Source organism: Piliocolobus tephrosceles, chromosome 13, assembly GCF_002776525.5.
Source record: "Piliocolobus tephrosceles isolate RC106 chromosome 13, ASM277652v3, whole genome shotgun sequence".
Classification (NCBI taxonomy): domain Eukaryota; kingdom Metazoa; phylum Chordata; class Mammalia; order Primates; family Cercopithecidae; genus Piliocolobus; species Piliocolobus tephrosceles.
Window position 1 is genome coordinate 43,407,630 of NC_045446.1, and position 21,020 is coordinate 43,428,649.

Sequence of the window (21,020 nt, forward strand, 5' to 3'; positions counted from 1 at the left end):
TCACTTAAATGATAATAACAATTGTGAAATGGAATTATATCTAGTATCTTACATTAAATATTTCTCTTCTTATCTTATTTTGGGTTGATGAGGCTTTTAAAAAATCCCCTTTCCTCTTATACTTAAATCTCAGAGTTTGGGAGTTAAACACGATTTCTATTATTTTGATGTTGTTTTAATTCCAACATGCAGACTTAAAGTCTAACGTTAATCAGTTTATCTATTCTTTTTCTGACCAATACAAGGCCTTAGAGCACTTTAAATCAGATCACCCCTACTATCATTTTATTGCTGTCAATATTTTTTGTAATTTTAATTTTAATTATTTTTTTCTTTATTTCCTCTTAAAAAAAAAAAAACCACGGGACACATGTGCAGAGTGTGCAGGTTTGTTACATAGGTATACATACGCCATGGTGGTTTGCTGCACCTATTGATCCATCTTCTAAGTTCCCTCCCCTCCCCCCTCACCCCCCAACAGTCCCCCAGGGTGTGTTGTTCCCCTCTCTGTATCCACATGTTCTTAAACTCCCACTTATGAGTAAGAACATGTAGTGTTGGTTTTCTGTTCCTGTGTTAGTTTGCTGAGGATGATGGCTTCCAGCTTCACCCATGTCCCTGCAAAGGACATGACCTCATTCCTTTTTATGGTTGCCTAGTATGTCATGGTGTATATGTACCACATTTTCTTTATCTAGTCTAACATTGATGGGCATTTGGGTTGGTTTCATGTTTTTGCTATTGTGAATAGTGCTGCAATAAACATACACGTGCATGTGTCCTTTTTTTTGCAGTGGAGTCTCACTCTTTCACCTAGGTTGGAATACAGAGGCACGATCTCAGCTCACTACAACCTCCACCTCCTGGGTTCAAGTGATTCTCCTGCCTCAACCTCCTAAGTAGCTGAGATTACAGGGATAAGCCACCACGCCTGGCTAAGTTTTGCATTTTTAGTAGAGATGGGGTTTCACCACATTGGTCAGGTTGGTCTGGAACTCCTGACCTCGTGATCCGCCCACCTCGGCCTCCCAAAGTGCTGGGATTACAGGTGTGGGCCACCATGCCTGGCCTGAGCCACTGTGCCCAGCCGCATGTGTCTTCATAGAATTATTCATATTCCTTCGTGTATACACTCAGTAATGGGATTGCTGGGTCAAATAGTATTTCTGGTTATAGAGGTTATAGACCCTTGAGGAATCACCATACTGTCTTCCACAATAGTTGAACCAATTTGCATTCCCACCAACAGTGTAAAAGCACTCCTATTTCTCCACAGCCCCACATAGGATCTATTGTTTCTTGGCTTTTTAATAATCACCATTCTGACTGGTGTGAGATGGTATCTCGTTGTGGTTTTGGTTTGCATTTCTCTGATGATCAGTTCTAGCAGTTGTCTCTTTGTTCTCATTGGTTTCAAAGAACTTCTTGATTTCTGCCTTAATTTCATTATTTACTCAGGAGTCATTCAGGAGCACATTGTTAAGTTTTCATGAAATTGTGCGGTTCTGAGTGAGTTTCTTAATCCTGAGTTCTAATTTGATTGCACCGTGGTCTGAGAGACAGTTTGTTATGATTTCAGTTCTTTTGTATTTGCTGAGGAGTGTTTTATGTCCAATTATGTGGTCGATTTTAGAATAAGTGTCATGTGGCACTGAGAAGAATGTATATTCTGTTGATTTGGGGTGAAGAGTTCTGTAGACGTCTACTAGGTCCACTTGATGCAAAGCAGAGTTCAAGTCCTGAATAGCCTTGTTAATTTTCTGTCTCATTGGTCTGTCTAATATTGACAGCAGGGTGTTAAAGTCTCCCACTATTACTGTGTAGGAGTCTAAGCCTCTTTGTAGGTCTCTAAGAATTTGCTTTATGAATCTGGGTGCTCCTGTATTGGGTGCATATATATTTAGGATACTTAGCTCTTCTTGTTGAATTGATCCCTTTACCATTATGTAATGCCCTTCTTTTTTTATCTTTGTTGGTTTAAAGTTTGTTTTGTCAGAGACTAGGATTCTAACCCCTGTTTTTTTTTGTTTTGTTTTGTTTTGTTTTGTTTTTTTTGCCTTCCATTTGCTTGGTAAATTTTCCTCCATCCCTTTATTTTGAGCCTGTGTGTGTCTTTGCACATAAGATGGGTCTCCTGAATACAGCACACCGATGGGTCTTGAGTCCTTATCCAAATTTGCCATTCTGTGTCTTTTAATTGGGGCACTTAGCCCACTTACATTTAAGGTTAGTATTGTTATGTGTGAATTTGATCCTGTCATCATGATGTTATTTGGTTATTTTACACACTGGTTGATGCAGTTTATTTGTAGTGTCATTGGTCTTTATATTTTGGTATGTTTTTGCAGTGGCTGGTACCGGTTTTTCATTTCCATATTTAGTGCTTCTTTCAGCAGCTCTTGCAGGGCAGTCCTGGTGGTAACGAAATTCCTCAGCATTTGCTTGTCTGGAAAGGATTTTATTTCTCGTTCGCTTATGAAGCTTACTTTGGCTGGATATGAAATTCTGGGTTGAAAGTTCTTTTCTTTAAGATTGTTGAATATTGGCCCCCATTCTCTTCTGGCTTATAGAGTTTCTGCTGAGAGGTCCACTGTTAGTCTGACGGGCTTCCCTTGGTACGTGACTTGGTCTTTCTCTCTGGCTGCCCTTAACACTTTTTTCCTTCATTTCAACCCTCATGAAGCTGATGATTATGTGTCTTGGGGTTGATATTCTCATAGAGTATCTGAATGCTGTTCTTTGTATTTCCTGAATTTGCATGTTGGCCTGTCTTGCTAGGTTGGGGACATTCTCCTGGATAATATCCTGAAGTGTGTTTTCCAGCTCGTTTCCATTCTCCCTGTCTCCTTCTGGTACTCCAGTCAATGGTAGGTTTGGTCTTTTTATGAAGTTCCATATTTTGTGGAGGCTTTGTTCATTCCTTTTCGTTTTTCTTTATTCTTGTCTGTATGTCTTATTTCAGTAAGGTGGTCTTCAAACTCTGATGTCCTTTCTTCTGCTTGGTCAATTCAGCGATTGATACTTGTGTATGCTTCACAAAGTTCTTGTGCCATGTTTTTCAGTTCCATCAGGTTGTTTATGTTCCTCTCTAAGCTGGTTATTCTAGTTAGCAATTCCTTTAACCTTTTATCAAGGTTCTTAGCTTCCTTGCATTGGGTTAGAACATGCTCCTTAACTAAGAGGAGTTTGCTATTACCCACCTTCTGAAGCCTATTTCTGTCAATTTGTCCATCTGATCCTCCATCCAGACCTGTGCCCTTGATGGAGAGATACTGAAATCATTTGGAGAAGAGGCACTCTGGCCTTTTGGGTTTTCAGCATTTTTTCATTTGATTCTTTCTCATCTTCGTGAGTTTGTCTAGTTTTCAGTCTTTGAGACTGCTGACCCTTGGATGGGGTTTTTGTGGGGGCCTTTTGTTGTTGATTATGATGCTGTTCTTGTCATTTTCTGCTTGTTTTTCTTTCAACAGTCAGGTCCCTCTTCTGAAGGGCTGCTGCAGTTTGCTGGGGATTCACTTCAGGCCCTACTCCTCTGATTCACTGCATGCCTGGAGATGTCACTTAAGGAGGCTGGAGAACAGCAAAGATGGATGCCTGCTCCTTCTGGGACCTCTGGCCTCAAGGGACACCAAACTGATGCCAGTAGGATTGCTCTTGTATAGGGTGTCTGACAATCCCTGTTGGAGGGTCTCACTCAGTTAGGTGGCACAGGGAGCAGGACCTGTTTAATGAGGCACTTTTGTCTATTGGTGGAGCGGGTGTGCTTTGCTGGGGGGAAACCCAGTCGTCTAGGCTGCCCAGATTCTTCAGAACTACCAAGAGAAGAGGCTAAGTCTGCTGGTCCACAGAGACTGTGGCCACCTCTCCCCCTAGGGGCTTGGGCCCAGGGAGATCCGAATTCTGTCCCTGAGTCTCTGGCTGGAGTTACTGGAAATCTGCCTCCCTTGGCTGAGGGGGAGGGGGCTCCCCTTTCCCATGTGGCTCTCAGGTGGGCTGCCGCACCACACTGTTCTTCCCTCTCTCCATGAGTCACGCCAGCCTTCTAGTCAATTTTGAAGAGAGAACCTGGATATCCTGGTTGCTGGTGAAGGATTCCACTGTCAATATTTTTAATTTTATTTTTCTAAAATTAAGCGTTACTATCATATTTTAATCAAACAATGATAATGGCAATCATTCAGAATAATACTCACTAAGATTTGTGCATGCTGTCAATAAGCATTTACTCTCCAATTCTTCTTGCACTATATGTCTTCTTTCCAGGAAGTTTTTAAAATGAAGATCTATTGGTCATAAACTGAGTTTTATTTCTCTACTAATGTCTTTATGTCACACTCATTCTCAAATGACAATTAAGCTTGGTATATGCTACTACATTTGAGCATTATTTTCTCTCAAAACTTGGAAAACACTTTTTCTACTGTCTTTTGACTTCTGCTTTTACTGTTAAAAGCCAGCTGTTCAATTTGTTATCCTTCTGTGAAAAATTTGTGTTTTGCCACTGGCTACTTTTAAGATTTTCTCTGTGTCTTTGGAGTTCTGCTACTCTGCCAATATATCTAAGTGTGGCTGTCTATTTATCTTGATTTGTATAATAGGTTACTGATGTGGTCAAAAAAATTCTTCCCTCCTTGCATCCATATCCTTGCAATGTGATATCATGGAGCAGCCCTTCAAGAGATGAAGTCTATTTATTTACCTTTTGACTCTGGATTTGGCCATATGACTTGCTTTGGGCAATAAAACATTAGTAAATGTGATCAAGCAAACAAAGCCTTGAAAAGCATAGTACTTTAGGGATTGCACTCTTCCTATACTTGGAAACCCAGGGCTGACATGTAAATAAGCTGAGCTAGGCCACTGGAGATGAGAGACCATGTGGAGGACAACTGAGGAACAAGAATCAACAGCCAGCCAACCCCCAGAGAGGTGAAGAGGCTCTCAGATCATCCTGCCACCTGCTGGCATGCCAATTAACCACAGACTTGGGAGAGAGCCCAGCAAGTATCAGCTTAGCCAGGTCAAAGCAGAATAAAATTGGCTTTTGAGCTAAGTAAAATGGCTGTTCTGATGCCTCTATGTTTTCTAAGTGGCTTCTTAGATAGCAATCAACAACATATACTTTTATTTCATTGTTCTTTCAGTAATGAGAATTAATGTCTCTTATCACGTTTAGAAAATTCTTACCCATTATACTTCTAATAGTGCCCATAACCTTTATCTCTGTTTATTATTTGGAATTTTCAAATATATATGCATATATAGATATAATATATTCCTTATAATCTTCTCTAATTTTTAAATATATGTATATAATAATATACATATCTAAGAAGCTATCTATCTATCTAAGCTATCTAAGAAGCCACTTAGAAAACACAGAGGCATCAGAATAGCCATTTTATACAGATACACATACATATACACACATACTAAACAGATATGTAAACTTTTTTTATATACATGTATCTTTGCTATATTTTAACCTCTTTCCTATTTTCTTCTCTTTATCTCTGAAGTACTACTATTAGTTTAATTACTTTAACAATATTTTCCATTTCACAAACGCTCTCCATACCTGTGTCTAATCTGTTTAGCAGGTTCAGTGAAGTTTTTGGTTGTTTTGTTTTTTTTTTTTTAACTTCCAACAACTGTATCTTTCATTTTTGGAAGTGCTTTTTAGTTCAACTATCTCTGGGCCTACTTATTGTTTCTAGTCATAATACATTCTTTATTATTTTGATTCTTCAAATATTTTAAACAGAAGTTTTTAAAAAACTTTTTAAAAGAAAAACATTCCTTATCTGCTAATTTCATTTTCTGTAGCCCTCTGAGGACTAACTGAGCACTTTTTTGTTTCTTTCCACTGTCACTCATGATAGCTTTAGAGCTCCTATTTTATGGACTTAATCTGTGGGCATCCTTTGAGGTGTACATCAAAAGTGACTTTCTCCAAAGATAATTTGTATTTTCTTCATTAGGACTCCCAAGGTACGTAATCCAGCGCCAGGGCCACTGTAATATACTTTATTGAGTTTCATGGGTAAAGTAAATCTGGGTTTCAAGTCTGCAATCCTTCAAGTGCTGTGGTTTACTAGTTCTTTGGGAAGTATTATTTTTTCTTACCTGGAGATGAGATGTAGACAGGATAGTTTTTGGATTGCCTCCCTCTGCTAGATAGTGGACTGACTTTAAAAATTTCCATTCCAACACTCATTCATGCATGGGATCTAAGTAATTCCTCCCATCCTACAAAGATGGTTGAAATTTAAGGCTCTAACTGAAATTTTCATAGATTGCTGGTGGGAATGCCAAAAATGGCACAGCTACTTTGAAAAATGGTTTAGCAGTTGCCTGTGAATTTAAACATACCTTTATATACAACCTAATAATTCCATACCCACACACTTACCTAAGTGAAATCAAAACCTCTGTTCACACAAAAACCTGTATGCAAATGTTTATAGAGGCTCTATTCATAGTTGTTCCAAACTGGAAATAACCCAGATGTCCATCAACTGAAGAATGGACAAACAATGATACATTCATACAACAGAACTGGAATACTACTCGGCAATAGAAAACAATGAACCACTGATACACACAACAACTCGGTGAATCTCAGCATACAAACTTATGTAAATACACACACACACACAAATGATTCCATTTATATAATATTCTGGTAAAGGCTAAACTACAGGGTCAGAAAACAGACCAGTGGTTGCTAAAGGCTTCAGGCAAAGAGAAGGGTTGAATACAAAGGGGGATGGAAATTTTTGCAGGTAAAGAAATGGCTCTTTATCTCAATTATAATGACGATTATAATACAGTGTAGATTTTCCAAAACTTGTGACACTGTACATTAAATGGAATGAATTTTCTCATATATAAATTATACCTTAATTTCTTTTTGTATTTTTTTAATTATACTTTAAGTTCTAGGGTACATGTGCATGACATGCAGGTTTGTTACCTAGGTATACATGTGCCATGCTGGTTTGCTGCACCCATCAACTCGTCATTTACATTAGGTATTTCTCCTAATGCTATCCCTCCCCTAGCCCCCAACCCCTGACACGCCCTGGTATATGATGTTCCCCGCCCTGTGTCCACATGTTCTCATTGTTCAACTCCCACCTATGAGTGAGAACATGCGGAATTACACCTTAATTTTTTAAAAATTAAAAGGAAGGAATCTAAGGCTCTAAGTTCCTGGTACTGATACCCCTCTGGCTTTCTCTTCCCTCCACATATTTGGTCCCCAAGGAATTCCTTTCATATAAGTACAATGCTGAATTTTAAAAGGTTTTTGGGATATTTTATCAAGCATTATAGACATTTTGAAGCAGAAGGATTTTTAGAATATCTGGTCTGCCATATTGCCAGAAGCAAAAGTGTGTCATTCTTTTAAAGAACAAGACTGTCTTAAAATTTCACGGTATTTTTAAGTTTTTCAATTTATTTTATCACTGTATCCTCATGTTTTTGTGAAGTATAATAATGCAGTTATTTTTTTAAAATTTTTGGATGTAGGAGGTACACATGCAGGTTTATTACATGGGTATATTGCATGATGAGGTTTAGGGCATGGATGGTCCAGTCACTCAGGTAGTGAGCATGGTACCCAACAGATAGTTTTTCAACCCATGGCGCCCTCTCTCCCTCCCACCTCTAGTAGTCCACAGTGTCTATTGTTCCCATCTTTGTGTCCGTGTGTATTCAATGTTTAGCTCCCACTTAAAAGTGAGAACATGCAGTATTTGGTTTTCTGTTTCCAGTAACGCAATTAAACCAAAGCTCAAGGAAGCAGAGATTTAGTTTTCATATCTCGACATCTACTCTAAACTGAATTAACTTATAATCTGAGAAGGGAAACCAGTTTGAAGGTTATCCTAAATCCTTTCAGAATTGGGAGGTCAACATTTTGAGGATCATTTGCATTCTGGATCATTCATACCTGGCAGCAGAGTGAACTGGATAACCTTGGGCAAGTCACTTAACACTCTGCCTGGTTTCAAAGTACCTACTTCATAAATTATTAAGACAAGTAAACCAGTTTATTCACATCAAGCACATAGAAAAGCATGTGTCACAAAGTAAGTGTTCAATAAACATTAGTAGTTATTATATCATGCCCTTCCCACTAATGTAATTATAAACACATCTCCAATAACACGGAAAATTGAGCATTGCCTATATATATACTTCAATAAAAAAGAACGTTAGTGCTTACTTTGAATAAGCCATGCTTTTGGTTGCGCTGGCCAAGCCATAAATTGATTCCTGGGGGAAGGTTGGTATCTGGAGGGTCTATCACACGCTCATAAATCCTGTAAAGACAAAGAACACAGTTACTAACAGAGAGGCTCAAAGCAGAACCAAAAGGTACATATGCTGTTTGAAGTACGCATGCCATTAGCTGCTGTATGAAGAGAAGAAATATGTGGCACACTTTAAATGACAGATAACACGAATGCAGAGATCTAACACTTGGACACATCATCTGGGCCCCTCCTGTTTTTGTCTCCCTTCTGGCAGGGGAGGGAGGAAGAAGGTGACATATTTGAGTGTCCACTCTGAGCAATGAACTACCCACAAACTCTGCGAGGAAAGTGGTTTGATAAACGTTACAGGTGTGAAAGCTCAGATTTAGGGGTCATAAATGAGTCAACCAAGTGAAGACAGCAGTGAGTAGTAGAATTGGGATAAGAACCCTTATCCGCCTGGCTCTAAAGCCACTGTACTTTCCTTTGCACCCTGCTATTCCCCGGCTTTGGTTTCTTTAGCTCCTACTCATTTCTGCAGTAACCTGAGAGAATCCTTTAAACAAATAGATTGCAGCTGCCTAGATGATTATGTTTTTAGTCTACAGAACCATGCAGCTTAAGTCATTGTCCAACCACCAAATATTTTTTGAGCACTTCTTACCCTCTAAGCTCCATACTAATCAACAGAAAATAGAGCAAAAAACCAGACACACAAGGTCCTACTCTCATGGAGGAAAAGTAAGATAAAAATTCTGTATATGAAGAAAATCCTCATCTAATCCATACAGGCACATAACTAATACAGAAGAGGTCAGGGCCCTACCTAGGATCTTTGAAGTTTCTTTTTTTTTTTGAGACGGAGTCTTGCTCTGTCACCCAGGCTGGAGTGCTGTGGCCGGATCTCAGCTCACTGCAAGCTCCGCCTCCCAGGTTCACGCCATTCTCCTGCCTCAGCCTCCCGGGTAGCTGGGACTACAGGGGCCACCACCTCGCCCGGCTAGTTTTTTGTAGCTTTTAGTAGAGACGGGGTTTCACCGTGTTAACCAGGATGGTCTCGATCTCCTGACCTCGTGATCCGCCCGTCTCAGGCTCCGAAAGTGCTGGGATTACAGGCTTGAGCCACCGCGCCCGGTCAATCTTTGAAGTTTCTAACAGAGCCTACCAAACAATTAATGTCTCAGTTATTCCACCCTACCAAGGTCCAGTTAGTTAATCACAAATCTTTTATTTGTGTCCTCTTTAGAAATAATCCCTGAAACCACCCACTGATCACGAGCTTCCACCTCACCCCTGGCAAGCACCTCTCAGCACCAGATGCTCAGAAGATTCTGGGTGGGGTGAGACACGGTGATCTGTAAACGAGAACTATGTCCATTTCTTGCTTTCTTGAGTCCTCGTTGAGGACTGAGCAACTGCTGTGGAATCATTCCTAGGTGTGTCCAGAGGTATAGACAGCTCATCAGTCCTCCCTGCTGTGATGGAGCTGACTGCCTCCCGCCAGAGGGTGATGTATTCCTCCGGTGCTTCTCACAAGGAAAGTGTGGAAGAACTGAAAGGCTGTCCACTTGTGTCAAGGAAAGTGAGTGATTGTGAAGTTGATGCTGTCACACTGCAGCCTTATATCTTAGCTGCACAGTCCATTACTCTACTATTCCCCACTGGAAACCTGCTGTTTCCTAACGATACATGTAAGGTTTTCAGCTGGCAAAGCTCCAAGCACATCAGGTCTTTCTCTACTAATTATCTTTCCATTATAAATGGAGGCTCAAAACATAATCAAGAAAAACTAAGTTTTCCTAAAAAAAGACAGAGTGTGTTTTATTCAAAGGAATCTAACCTTTTTTGTATCTTAGAATGAACAATTTTAGATAAAACTATTTGTCAAAACTGCCTTAACACAGGAGCCTGATACATACTTCCTTTAAAATTTTTTCCTAATATTAGTGGTAAAACTAGAAACAAGGCAAATTTACAACATAAGAGATATGCATAAGTTATAGATCAGCTTGAAATAATTTACTACAGTCATTAAGTGTGATGAATATGCAAGTTATGAAACAAGGGAAAGTATACACAAAATAATTTTCACTGGAAAAAAGGGAATGCAAAATTATTTATGCCCTATAGAGATAATGAGGCACAAACGATGTTCAATGTTGGTAAATACCAAAAGAGTCCAGAGACAAATGAAAATCACTGTATTTGGGTGATGAAGCAGAAGCATACTTTCTATAAGGTTATTTTACTAATAAACTGAAAATGTTGAACTATTTACCTTAACCTCAATTTTTAAAGTTTTGCCTCTGTCACAGTTAGACGAGTTTTCAATTCAAAAGTTTATTTTACATATTCAATATGCTAGAAGATAAGCTCCAATGAGCAGAGTAGGCGCTTAATCAATATTTATTAAATGCATGAATTAATGAAGGAAGAAACAATCAAAGAGATCAACTTCCCATGCTACCTTATCTTGCAAAGCATAATAGCTCCGTGTGCCTTAGAAATAGTTGACGAAGCAAACATCTGAGGCCTACCACCATCAGCTAAAGCAGGGTGACCCAGCACACATGTGTCACAGTGGTGTTCTCATGTCCCATGTCATACAACTCCCGCAAAGACACCATCCTGATGCCAAGGAAGGTCTGCTGGATGCTGCCTTCCTGGCAGCCCTGCCAATGTGTTCCAAGAGGCAGTCTGCATTAGGGAATTCTGTGCAGCAGGTGGCATCAACAAACTGGATACAGATGTATCAACAGGAAGAGAGTTTAAAAACAGTATTTTTTAAAAAAGAAACCTTGCTGAGGAGGGAGGAGGAAATCTAATCCTGAAAAACCATCAGATAAACCTCAATTGAAAGACAGTCCACAAAATAACTACTTGTGATATTTAAAATGTCAACGTCACGAAAAATAAAGAACGGCTGAACAACAGTTGGAGATTAAAAGAGATTTAAAAAGACATACAAGCTACATGCAAGATGGTATCCTGGATTAGATGCTAGGGCAGGGGGAAAAATCCCATAAAGAACATTATTGGGAAAATTTGAATAAGATTTGTTAATTATGTAATAGTATTTTATTGATACTCAATCTCCTGATTTTGCTAACTGGGCAGTATATACTTAAGTGAATGTCTCATTCTTAGGAAATAGGCACTGAAGTATTTAGGGGTAGAGGGTAATGATGTTTACAACTTAACTCTCAAAGAGTTCAAAATAACAATACTGTTTGTGTGTGTGTATATATATGTGTGTGTGTATATATATATATATGAATACACACTTTCTCTTCCTTCCAAATAATGCAGAATCCTGGCAAACATGATTGTTCCTTGTATCACTCTTATAAGTTTTCTGTGAGCTTAAAGTTATGTTAACATTAACAGTTTAAAAAATTGAGAAAAAACCAACAAGGTCCATAATGTATGTAAACTAAAAATTCACACATGCAAAAACAATATTATCGATTAGCTAAGGATACTCATACAATTTTCCTATCACAGGCCTGGTGGGAATGGTGAGGCAAGAAAAAGGTGAATGATTGAAACAAGAAAGGTGCATGGCATAGACTAATGCTGATAAGATAACACAAACTAAGAAATTGAATTATCACATTCCTACATGTACCCCTACAGAAGGGGAAATCCAGCCAAAGTAAAATCAGAATCTTAGCACAAAGGCTGCTGGTCCCTGAGGGACAGTTTGGGTGGACTGGATAATGTAAAAAGGCAGGTAGGGCACAGTGATCTGTCACTTAAATCCAGTGTCACCCAAGTAATGAAAAGTAAAAATGAAAAGTAAAATGCTAATACAGTGAACTCCTTGCTCTCCAGTGTGGTAAGGAAATGGAACTTTCTGATGTATAGAGTATTCTAGTTAATGAGGTTTCCTTCACATCAGCAAATAGCTGATTGCCTACAATGTGTATGACACTGTGCTGTGCTGTCCTGGCTATGGGAATACATACAGGCAAATTTAGAACGGCCAAGTTCTTGTCTTTAGATCTAATGCCTGAGACAGACACATGTATGGACAGACCTTATAATTCAATGCATTAAATTCAACGTTTCCTGGAAGCAGAAAGGAAAAACAAAACAAAACAAAAACCAGAATTCTGCCTGCCATAGAGAAAATTTTCCAAAGAAGGAGACACTGCACTGAGTTTTGAATGAAGAATAAAGTGGAGCTGAAAGAGCAGACATAACAGCCAGCACCTGTATGGCACTTAATGTGTGCCCACATTGTCTATCGAGGGCTTTCAATATGTTAATATAGTAAATCCTCATAACAACACCCTCAGGTGGGTGTTCTTGGTATAGCAAGGTCAAATACCTCATCAATGGTTAAGTAGCTTGTGAGTGACACAGCTAGGATTTGAAACCAGATCCTATAGTCTATACTATTGACCACCTTGCTCTACTGCCTCTCTAGACAAGCAATGAAGGGCAGTTCCAGCCACAAAAGCCCCAGCCAAGCCATTATTTATCGAAGAGTTAAAATACAGGAAAACGAAAATAGTAAATGATTTGGTAGAATTTTTATATCAACTCTGAACAAGAGAGGACATGATTAACATTCCCTGGGATGTCTTCCTGTTACAGACAGGTTTTTTATTTCCTAAAAGAGCAACATGAAAACCTAACTCATTCAAATAAAGTAAAATTCCTAACTAGACTTACTTATCAGAAGGAAAAGGGGAAACAAGTCCATGTGTCAAAGCATGAAAGCAAGACCGGTCAGCTCTCCTGGAACCCACTTTATTTTCCTCCTAGATTCACAGCTCTACTGTACTTCCCAGCCTCCCTTGAAGTTGAGTGTGGCTATGGAATGGGAGTGGAAAGGCTGTGCCCCACTTCTAAGTTCGCCCCTCCATCCCACACAAAATAATTTAAAAACTCCCTCAGGTATCTTCCATGCTGTCTCTTTCCCTTTATCTCTTTGCTTTTTCTTCCTTTCAGCTGCCTGGAGAAGACTGAGGGCTAGGGGGTGGACAGAGCTATAAGACAGAGATTCTTGAATCCCTAAATGATGACATCAAAGGCCACCTATCAACTAGACACATCCAACTGGACTCTATTTAAATAAGAGATAAAATTCTGCTAAGTTAAGCCACTGAGAAGGAGAGGATATTCTGAAGTTGTGGCTAGTATCATTTACCCTAAAAAAATATACCACACTGAAAAATAAAAAGGTAACTGTTGTCTTTTTCATGCCCACAAAGCCAAGAGGTATCTTAGATCATGTGGTATAACAAAGACAACATAAATTTGGTATTAAATACATTTGGGTTCTTCATATTGCAGTTCCGCATTCTACTAAATGCATGACTTTAATCAAGAAATTTAATTTCTCTGTACTTCAATTTCCTCATTTAAAAAATAAGGATATTACTGTTGACTGTATGGATTGCCGTGAGGATTAAACAAAATACATTACATGCCCTTGGCACTTAGTCGGTGCTGACATTGTGTAAGTCTCATGGGTACCTAAGAATGCAGAGCCGCACAGGTCACGTGACCCAGTCCGGCCTACTTGCTGTAGCTCTCACCAAATGGACCCACTGAGATGGGAAGTCTCAGTATCTTAGATGCTTACTTATGCTTTGAATTTACAGTTAAAAGAAATGACATCACTATCACAGGGAATTTAAGGGCTTGATATTTCAATGTTAAAATGCAAGAACTCATTGTCTGTTTTGCCATACATTTCCACAATTATGAAAATTTAAGTCTTAAGTTTCTTTTTTCCCTTTATAAACTTTAAAGCTAGAACAAGCTACTATGTAACAGAAAAAAAAGCATTTCTGTTGCTGTTTAATCTGATATTATGGAGAAAACTGATGATCTATTTAGATACTAAACTTTGCATTAAAACAGAATTTTTGGATAAAGTATACTTTCTATGAATCCTAAAACTGCAGTATTCTTATTATTGTAGTTTTAAAGTATCATTTTTTTCAGCTTTCTTTAACTCTTTCTGGCCATAAATCGTAAACTTCTCTATGTAAATTACTCAAAGTTCTAAGCAAATATCTTATTTATTTTACATTCTTCCAAAAATGTAATCCTTTGACATTTATAAAAGTTTTATTTTTGTGGAAAGTTAATCATAAAATCACACAAGATTGGAAATAGGCTCAGGCAACAGGAGGAGATGGAAGAAATAATTTATAAGATAGTGTGCTTAAACACACTATCATCAACGCCCCCCTCCCCCAACACACACACACACACACACACACACACACACACCCCTGGGCATCATTTAGCTTTTCTGAGTAAAATACGGCAGCACACTATTCTTAACACTTTCACCCACTCCAGTAGTAAGCATTTTCCTAGTCAATTTGGGATATTTAATTGGATTTAGCCAATTTATGAAAAATGTTTCTGGGAAAATGAAAACAGCAGTAAGCAGAGGCCTGCATTTTAAGTTCTCATCTAGGACTACCCTTATATTATATATTCTTTATATATTATTTTTATGCATTCTAACCCCCTTATATGTTGGTTATTTCCTGATCTCTCAGAACCTCCCCATTTGGACGACCCATTCAGACACATTCTTCAGCTCTTCAGCATGTACACCTCCCACGACCCACAGGGGTCTCCAAGACTCTGGTCGTGGCTGGCCCTGCCTTCCTAGATCACCTGGCTAAGGAAGGAGGAAATAGCTTTCCTGGTACCCTTGTGCCCATCATATCCATCCTGAAGTTGTATGTGTACTTCCTGAATGCTACTACCACCAATTATCTTCTGGGTCTGGAGGAAATGGAACAACGACCACAGCATTCCTGTACCTTCTTAGATATCTCCTGCACTAGATGCCCTTCCTATCCATCCTAAATAAAGTAACTCCTAACCACCTGGTCAGTCTCCATCACTTGGCTTGCTTTACCCAGCACACTGTAAGCACCTTAAGATAAGGAGCCTCATCTGTCTTCTTCAAGTCAGCATTTCTAGCATCTGGAAGAGAACCCAGCCAAATTCATACACTGAATGAATAAATGAATGAAAGTTCTCTGAATATATTCAGAATAGGAGAACTATAGTCAGATAGCTATAAAATCCTACTATGGCAAAACTTCATGAGGAGCAATTTGCAACAATTAATAATCCAGACTGAGAAAAATAGTCAGACGTGACACTTTACATTATGCTTATAATCATGAGATCCATGAAGTCAAAGAAGATGAGTGAAATGTAATAACCCTTTTAAAGTGTCCTCTTCCACCATCCCTACCTTGTGAGATTTATACAAGAAGCACAAAAGAAAGAACAAGATAAACCCCTCTCACTGTTTCTCACCCAGAAAAGAGAAAGAGATAGCAAATTTGAATCTATCAGGCAGACAACTCACTAACAGGGAAACCAGAGAGATGTATTTCAGAAAGAACAGGAAAAGCAGTCAGCAACTTGAAAATTAATTGGATCAAATGGCATCTTTTTTGAAAAGCACATGATTTACTGCTTAATCTGATAACATTGAAATCAGTCTAAATGTATCACATTCCTATAGGCTATCAGATGTAAACAATGCATTTGCTCTCCAACCATCAAAAATTTACCCTTTCTTTGGGCTGCAGAACACTCACTTCCCATTAAACATGTGTCTGAGGCTTTGTATTCACTTGAGTCATTACAAGGTGCTGCCTATAAAGTTGTATTGGGAGAATTACAGGAATTTTGCATGCCATTAGTATCTATCAATATTTTAAAGTGTAAGTATCTCATTTCTAATATAATACTATGCAAAATTAAACATCTAGTCAAAAGTAAAACCTGCTTGAGAGGAATGAACAAGGCAAAGAGTAACTGCCACACTTCTTGTCAAAGCCAGTCATTGATTCAAGGGCTCACCTTAGGAATTTTCTTCCCAAGGTGCAACTTCTCTTAATTCATGACTTTGCTTTAAAACACCCTCCCTAACACAAGCGTCCTGTCTGCTTAAAAGACTAGTCGATTTTCTGTGAAGAACTTGATTTTCTCATTAACAGATAAAGCCCTCAGAGCTAAACACAAAACAATGTGGTGGTTCAACAATACTACTTATAAAGAAATATTGGATTTTTATTTACCTGGATAAAGGAAGGTTTTTGAAGGGACTCCACAGTACCTTTCCTAATCATATAAAAGAATAAATTTCCAGTGTAAATCATGTGAATTGACATGTATTATGCCACTATTCAATAAGACAATATGAAGCCCAAATGAGACAGTAAATGAAGAGGTTTACCTTGGGCTTTGCCAAGAATTGAAGAGAAGCTCTCATGCTCTTGCTGAAGAGAAAAGTTGCAATGACCTTCCTTAGGTACATAGAGCCTCATCTTTATCGCCTTTTAGCTGGCATTAGTGAATCTCAAGGTGCTCCTTGGAGAATTTTTCCTATACAGAACATAAGTTCATTCCCACCCGTTTTTTTCTCCCCAATATGGTAACGGGTGAACTTGCACGTGAAACTAAGCCCCTCTTAGGGCCTTATGCTAAGGGGACATAACAGACCCTTTCCCCTCTTAGCCTCATAAGAAAAATGTGAGAATTATAACTTTCTTGAGCCCCACTAGAAAAGCAAAAGTCACGATGTCATCAGCACTATTTTTGGCACCAACAAATATTGAGCATTCATTCCATAGGTTGTCATACTCTTCAGAGCAGGTCCTCAAAGCTTACTCACTGTGACAGGGTGTTTTGCCAGTTGTGTACACTGATAAGCTATCCGTTCAATTCCATATCAGGCTGCCTGGATGGTGTTAATTATCTGCTCAAATGGAACACACAGTACATAGGGCTGAAACCAGAAGGACATGAAAGGAACGGCCCAAAGAGTAACTCTGTAGTCTCCTCCTGCCAATCTGTTTAACAAATCCAGATGACACTCAGAAAATGACAAAATTTAAAAATGCAACTCAGGCATTATATCAGAAAACACAGACTGTAATAGGGAGAGGGACGACGGGGATAAATACAGTATGTCCTCAACAGGTAAGGACTGAATTCAAGCTAAATCCACACAAAGCAAGGGAAGAAGGGCTGTAACAAGGCTCAGCTGGTTCCTTAACAGCTGTCTGTAAATACAAATGCAAACAAAAAAGAGAAGGCACAAAATTGAAATCTGTAAGGAGATGCCTTTGCTGTGTTAAATGAGAAGGCAGAAGTGTTCAAATGAGATCAGTAAACACTGTGGGAGGGAGTTTGCCAAAGCAGGGTGTGGACACCCTCCACAGAGAGGAGAGGGGCCTTTTCAGAGATCGAGCCTGCGTGTGACCTGCTTCATCCCCTTAGGAAACCCTTGTCAGGTTCATGCTTTTTCTTGCCCAGCAACTGAATTTTACTGTTTTCTTTTTCTCTCCTCATCTGGATCTCTAATGATAATAAGGGTGCTTTTTCTTCTTAACCATATTTTATGTCCTTAATATCACTCTTTCACTACTTCTTAACAACCCTTCTCTGCTTAAAATTCACGATCCAGATATCATTCTGAGATGACTGTGATTATGTACCAGGGTCAAATAAGCAGCTCATATAAGTCTGTCCTAACTAGTATTTGTATCTGTGATTTGACAAAATAATAGAAAGTATGCTTCACTGTTTATTTTTAATTTTTTAAAAATTTTTGTGAGTACACAGTAGGTGTATATATCTATGGGATACATGAGATGCTTTGATACAGGCATGCGAAGAGACAAGGTCTCAAACTCTTGGGTTCAAGCAATCCTCCCACCTCAGCCTCCCAAGTAGCTGGGACTATAGGTGCATGCTACTATACCTGGCTAGAATATAGGCTTGTTAAACATGCCGGAAAATTTGAAGCTGGTGTGATAGTTTCAATCAGACAGATTTAGCACAACACCATCAGGATTAAAAGAGATATTAATAGGCAGGAATTAGGGCCAAATCAAAAGAAATTTCACATGGAAAAAATAAAAGGGTCCAAACTTTGGGTAAATATGCTGCTGAAAGACAGAATGTGAAATCTAAGGGTAAACAGAAATACATATTTTAAAAAATTTTAAAAACACATCTTTTTGGTCAACAGTGAGCTAAGATCAGCTGTCAAAAAGGATATTGTGATCTTAAAGTGTACCATGAGAAGAAAGTAATTATCTCATTTTATTCTGAGTCAATCTGTCCAGAGATAATCACATTTAGTTCTAGGAACTTCTCAGATAATAAACAGACATACTTCAGAAGGAATCGGAAAAGATTGTGAGGACATTGTGAGCCAAATTAAGTGACGAACAGTTAAAGGAACAAAGATGTTCTGTCCGAAGAAGTAAAGATTAGGGAGGTCATAATAAGGTCTTCAAATATTTGGAGGACCATTATGTAGAAGAGGAATTGAACTTGCTCTGTGTAGCACCAAGAGGGAAAAGTGATACCAACCGGTGGAAGCTATAAGGAGGCCCTTTGAGCTCAAGATAGAAAAAATTTTCTAGCAGTCAGAGCTATAGTATACAGAGGGAAGGGGCACTCCTGGAAGGCAGTGAACTTCCAGTATCTGAAGGATGTTTCAGCAGATGATGAAGGACAATTAGTAAGCCTCAAACTCAGAGAGATGGAGAGGCACTGCCTCAAAATTTATAAGAGCTGCCTTTGAGTGAGCAACTTCTATAGGCCAAAAGTTTACAGACTTTATAATCCTTGCAATAACCCTAAAAGACAAGCACTGCTATACTCAATTGACAGATGTTCACAGAGATTAAATGACTTGCCTAATACTATTCAGTAAATGGTGAATTCTAAATTCAAATCCAGGTGTAAACTTCTGCCATGCCATACTGGCTTAAAATCCTCAATGAATTCTGCTATTAAAAAGTCTAGGCCGGGCAAGGTAGCTCATACCTGTAATCCCACCACTTTGGGAGGCTGAGGTGGGTGGATCACCTGAGGTCAGGAGTTCAAGACCAGCCTGACCAATATGATGAAACCCCGTCTCTACTAAAAAATACAAAAATTAGCCAGGTGTGTTGGCACGTGCCTGTAATCCCAGCTACTCAGGAGTCTGAGGCAGGATAATCGCTTGAACCTGAGAGGCGGAGGTTGCAGTGAGCCACGATCATGCCATTGCACTCCAGCCTGGGCAACAAGAGTGAAACTCTGTCTCAAAAAAACAAAAAAAAGTCTAAACTCAGGCCAGGTGCAATGGCTCATGCCTGCAATCTCAGCACTTTGGGAGGCCAAGGAGGGTGGATTGTTTGAACACAAGAGTTCAAGACCAGCCTGGGTAACATAACAAGACCCCTATTTCTACAAAAAAAAAAAAAAAAGTTAGCCAGGCATGGAGGTGTGTGCCTGTAGTCCATGCTACTCCAGAGGCTGAAGCTGGAAGATCCCTTGAGCCTGGGAAGTCGAGGCTGCAATGAGCTGTGATTGCACCACTGCACTCCAGCCTGGCCAACAGAGTGAGACCCTGTCTCAAAAAAATAATAATAAATTAAAAGAAAGTCAAATATTCAACCAGTGGGTTACACAAAGAGCATCAGTCAGGGAAAGATCATTAGAATAGAGCTAGAAAATTCCCATTTGTGTCTTACCTTTACTTTCATGTTTCGTGACTTGGGACAAGTTACTAAACCTCTCTGAGTCCTTGGTTTCTTCATCCATAAACCTTTAATAACAACATCTACACACAGGATTTCCCGTAAGCACAAAACATCATCTGCTCTGTCAAAGTACTTTGAAAACTCTAAAATGCTTTTCACAAATGGAACATTATTAGTGTTTTTAGGTGAGATCAATGCCTTTATCTTCACAGAATAATCTAAAAGATATTTTAGTTTGAAATATTTTCAGACAAAATACCAAAAACTTCATTGAGGCCACTTGGCTCAACTGGTTAGAACATAGTACCTAGTGTTAGCTTCACAATTTCTGTAAAAGAGGAGCTTAAAAGCCACAATCTGATAGGAAAGAGAGGGGAGCATTAACCTCTGAAATCACTCCCTAGATGGCGCCATTGAGGGTACATCAAGGCCATAGTCATCGGTCCCATCTTTTCCAGGGGTTCAGAGCAAAATGTGCTGCTCCTAGTGTTCAATTATACCCCAGGCTAGCTGCCTCCAAAATACTTGCTGATGCTCACAAGTGGGTGATAATTTAAGGCAAACCCATATTTTTATTCACCTAGATGAAGATTCAGGTATTAGGTTCCAGTGATAATAAATCAAAAGACCACTGCTCACATAAAACAGACATGGGTAACCAGGACTCTCAGGGTTGGAAAGAACATTGAAGGCCTTCTCTGATCCAATCTCTATCTGCTACTTGTTATAGTAATCTATAAGAATCCAAAAGCCATCTGTCATTCAGTGAGCATGTGTGACATTCTCGTGTAATAGTTTAAAGCTTCCCAGAGCAAACGAATGTCTCCCCAAAGGCCTGATGATTGACCATTCCCAAACAATCCACACGAAATATATCAGGGACTGGCAGTTATGGTAAGGAACACGGGAATTATTTTGCTCCCTCTCCATGAAGTCTTTGTACAGCATAGACTACACACACACACACACACACACACACACACACACACACACCCCTCAAACACTGCCATCTCTACATTCAGGCATGGATTAGTATTCTTTGACTTTTTGACTTTTTCAGGACTTTGAAAACCACCAAAGGTCCCTTGGCAATTCTCAAACTTTACTAGGCAGTAGGATAGCCTCATAAGCTTTTCAAAAATACAAATTCATAGGCCCCTCACAAAATCAGACTTATAGGTGCCAGCCTGGCCCCATGTGGCTCACACCT

The 21,020-nt window shown here is 39.1% G+C and overlaps 1 protein-coding gene across 1 annotated transcript in view; it reads right to left on the reverse strand.

The window, feature by feature from the left end:
- Nucleotides 1–21,020, reverse strand: part of NELL1 (neural EGFL like 1) — a 956,032-nt gene that overhangs the window by 717,845 nt on the left and 217,167 nt on the right. The window contains exon 6 of the mRNA XM_026454011.1: nt 8,237–8,333. Coding sequence (XP_026309796.1) covers nt 8,237–8,333 — 97 coding nt within the window. The remainder of the gene's footprint in view (nt 1–8,236; nt 8,334–21,020) is intronic.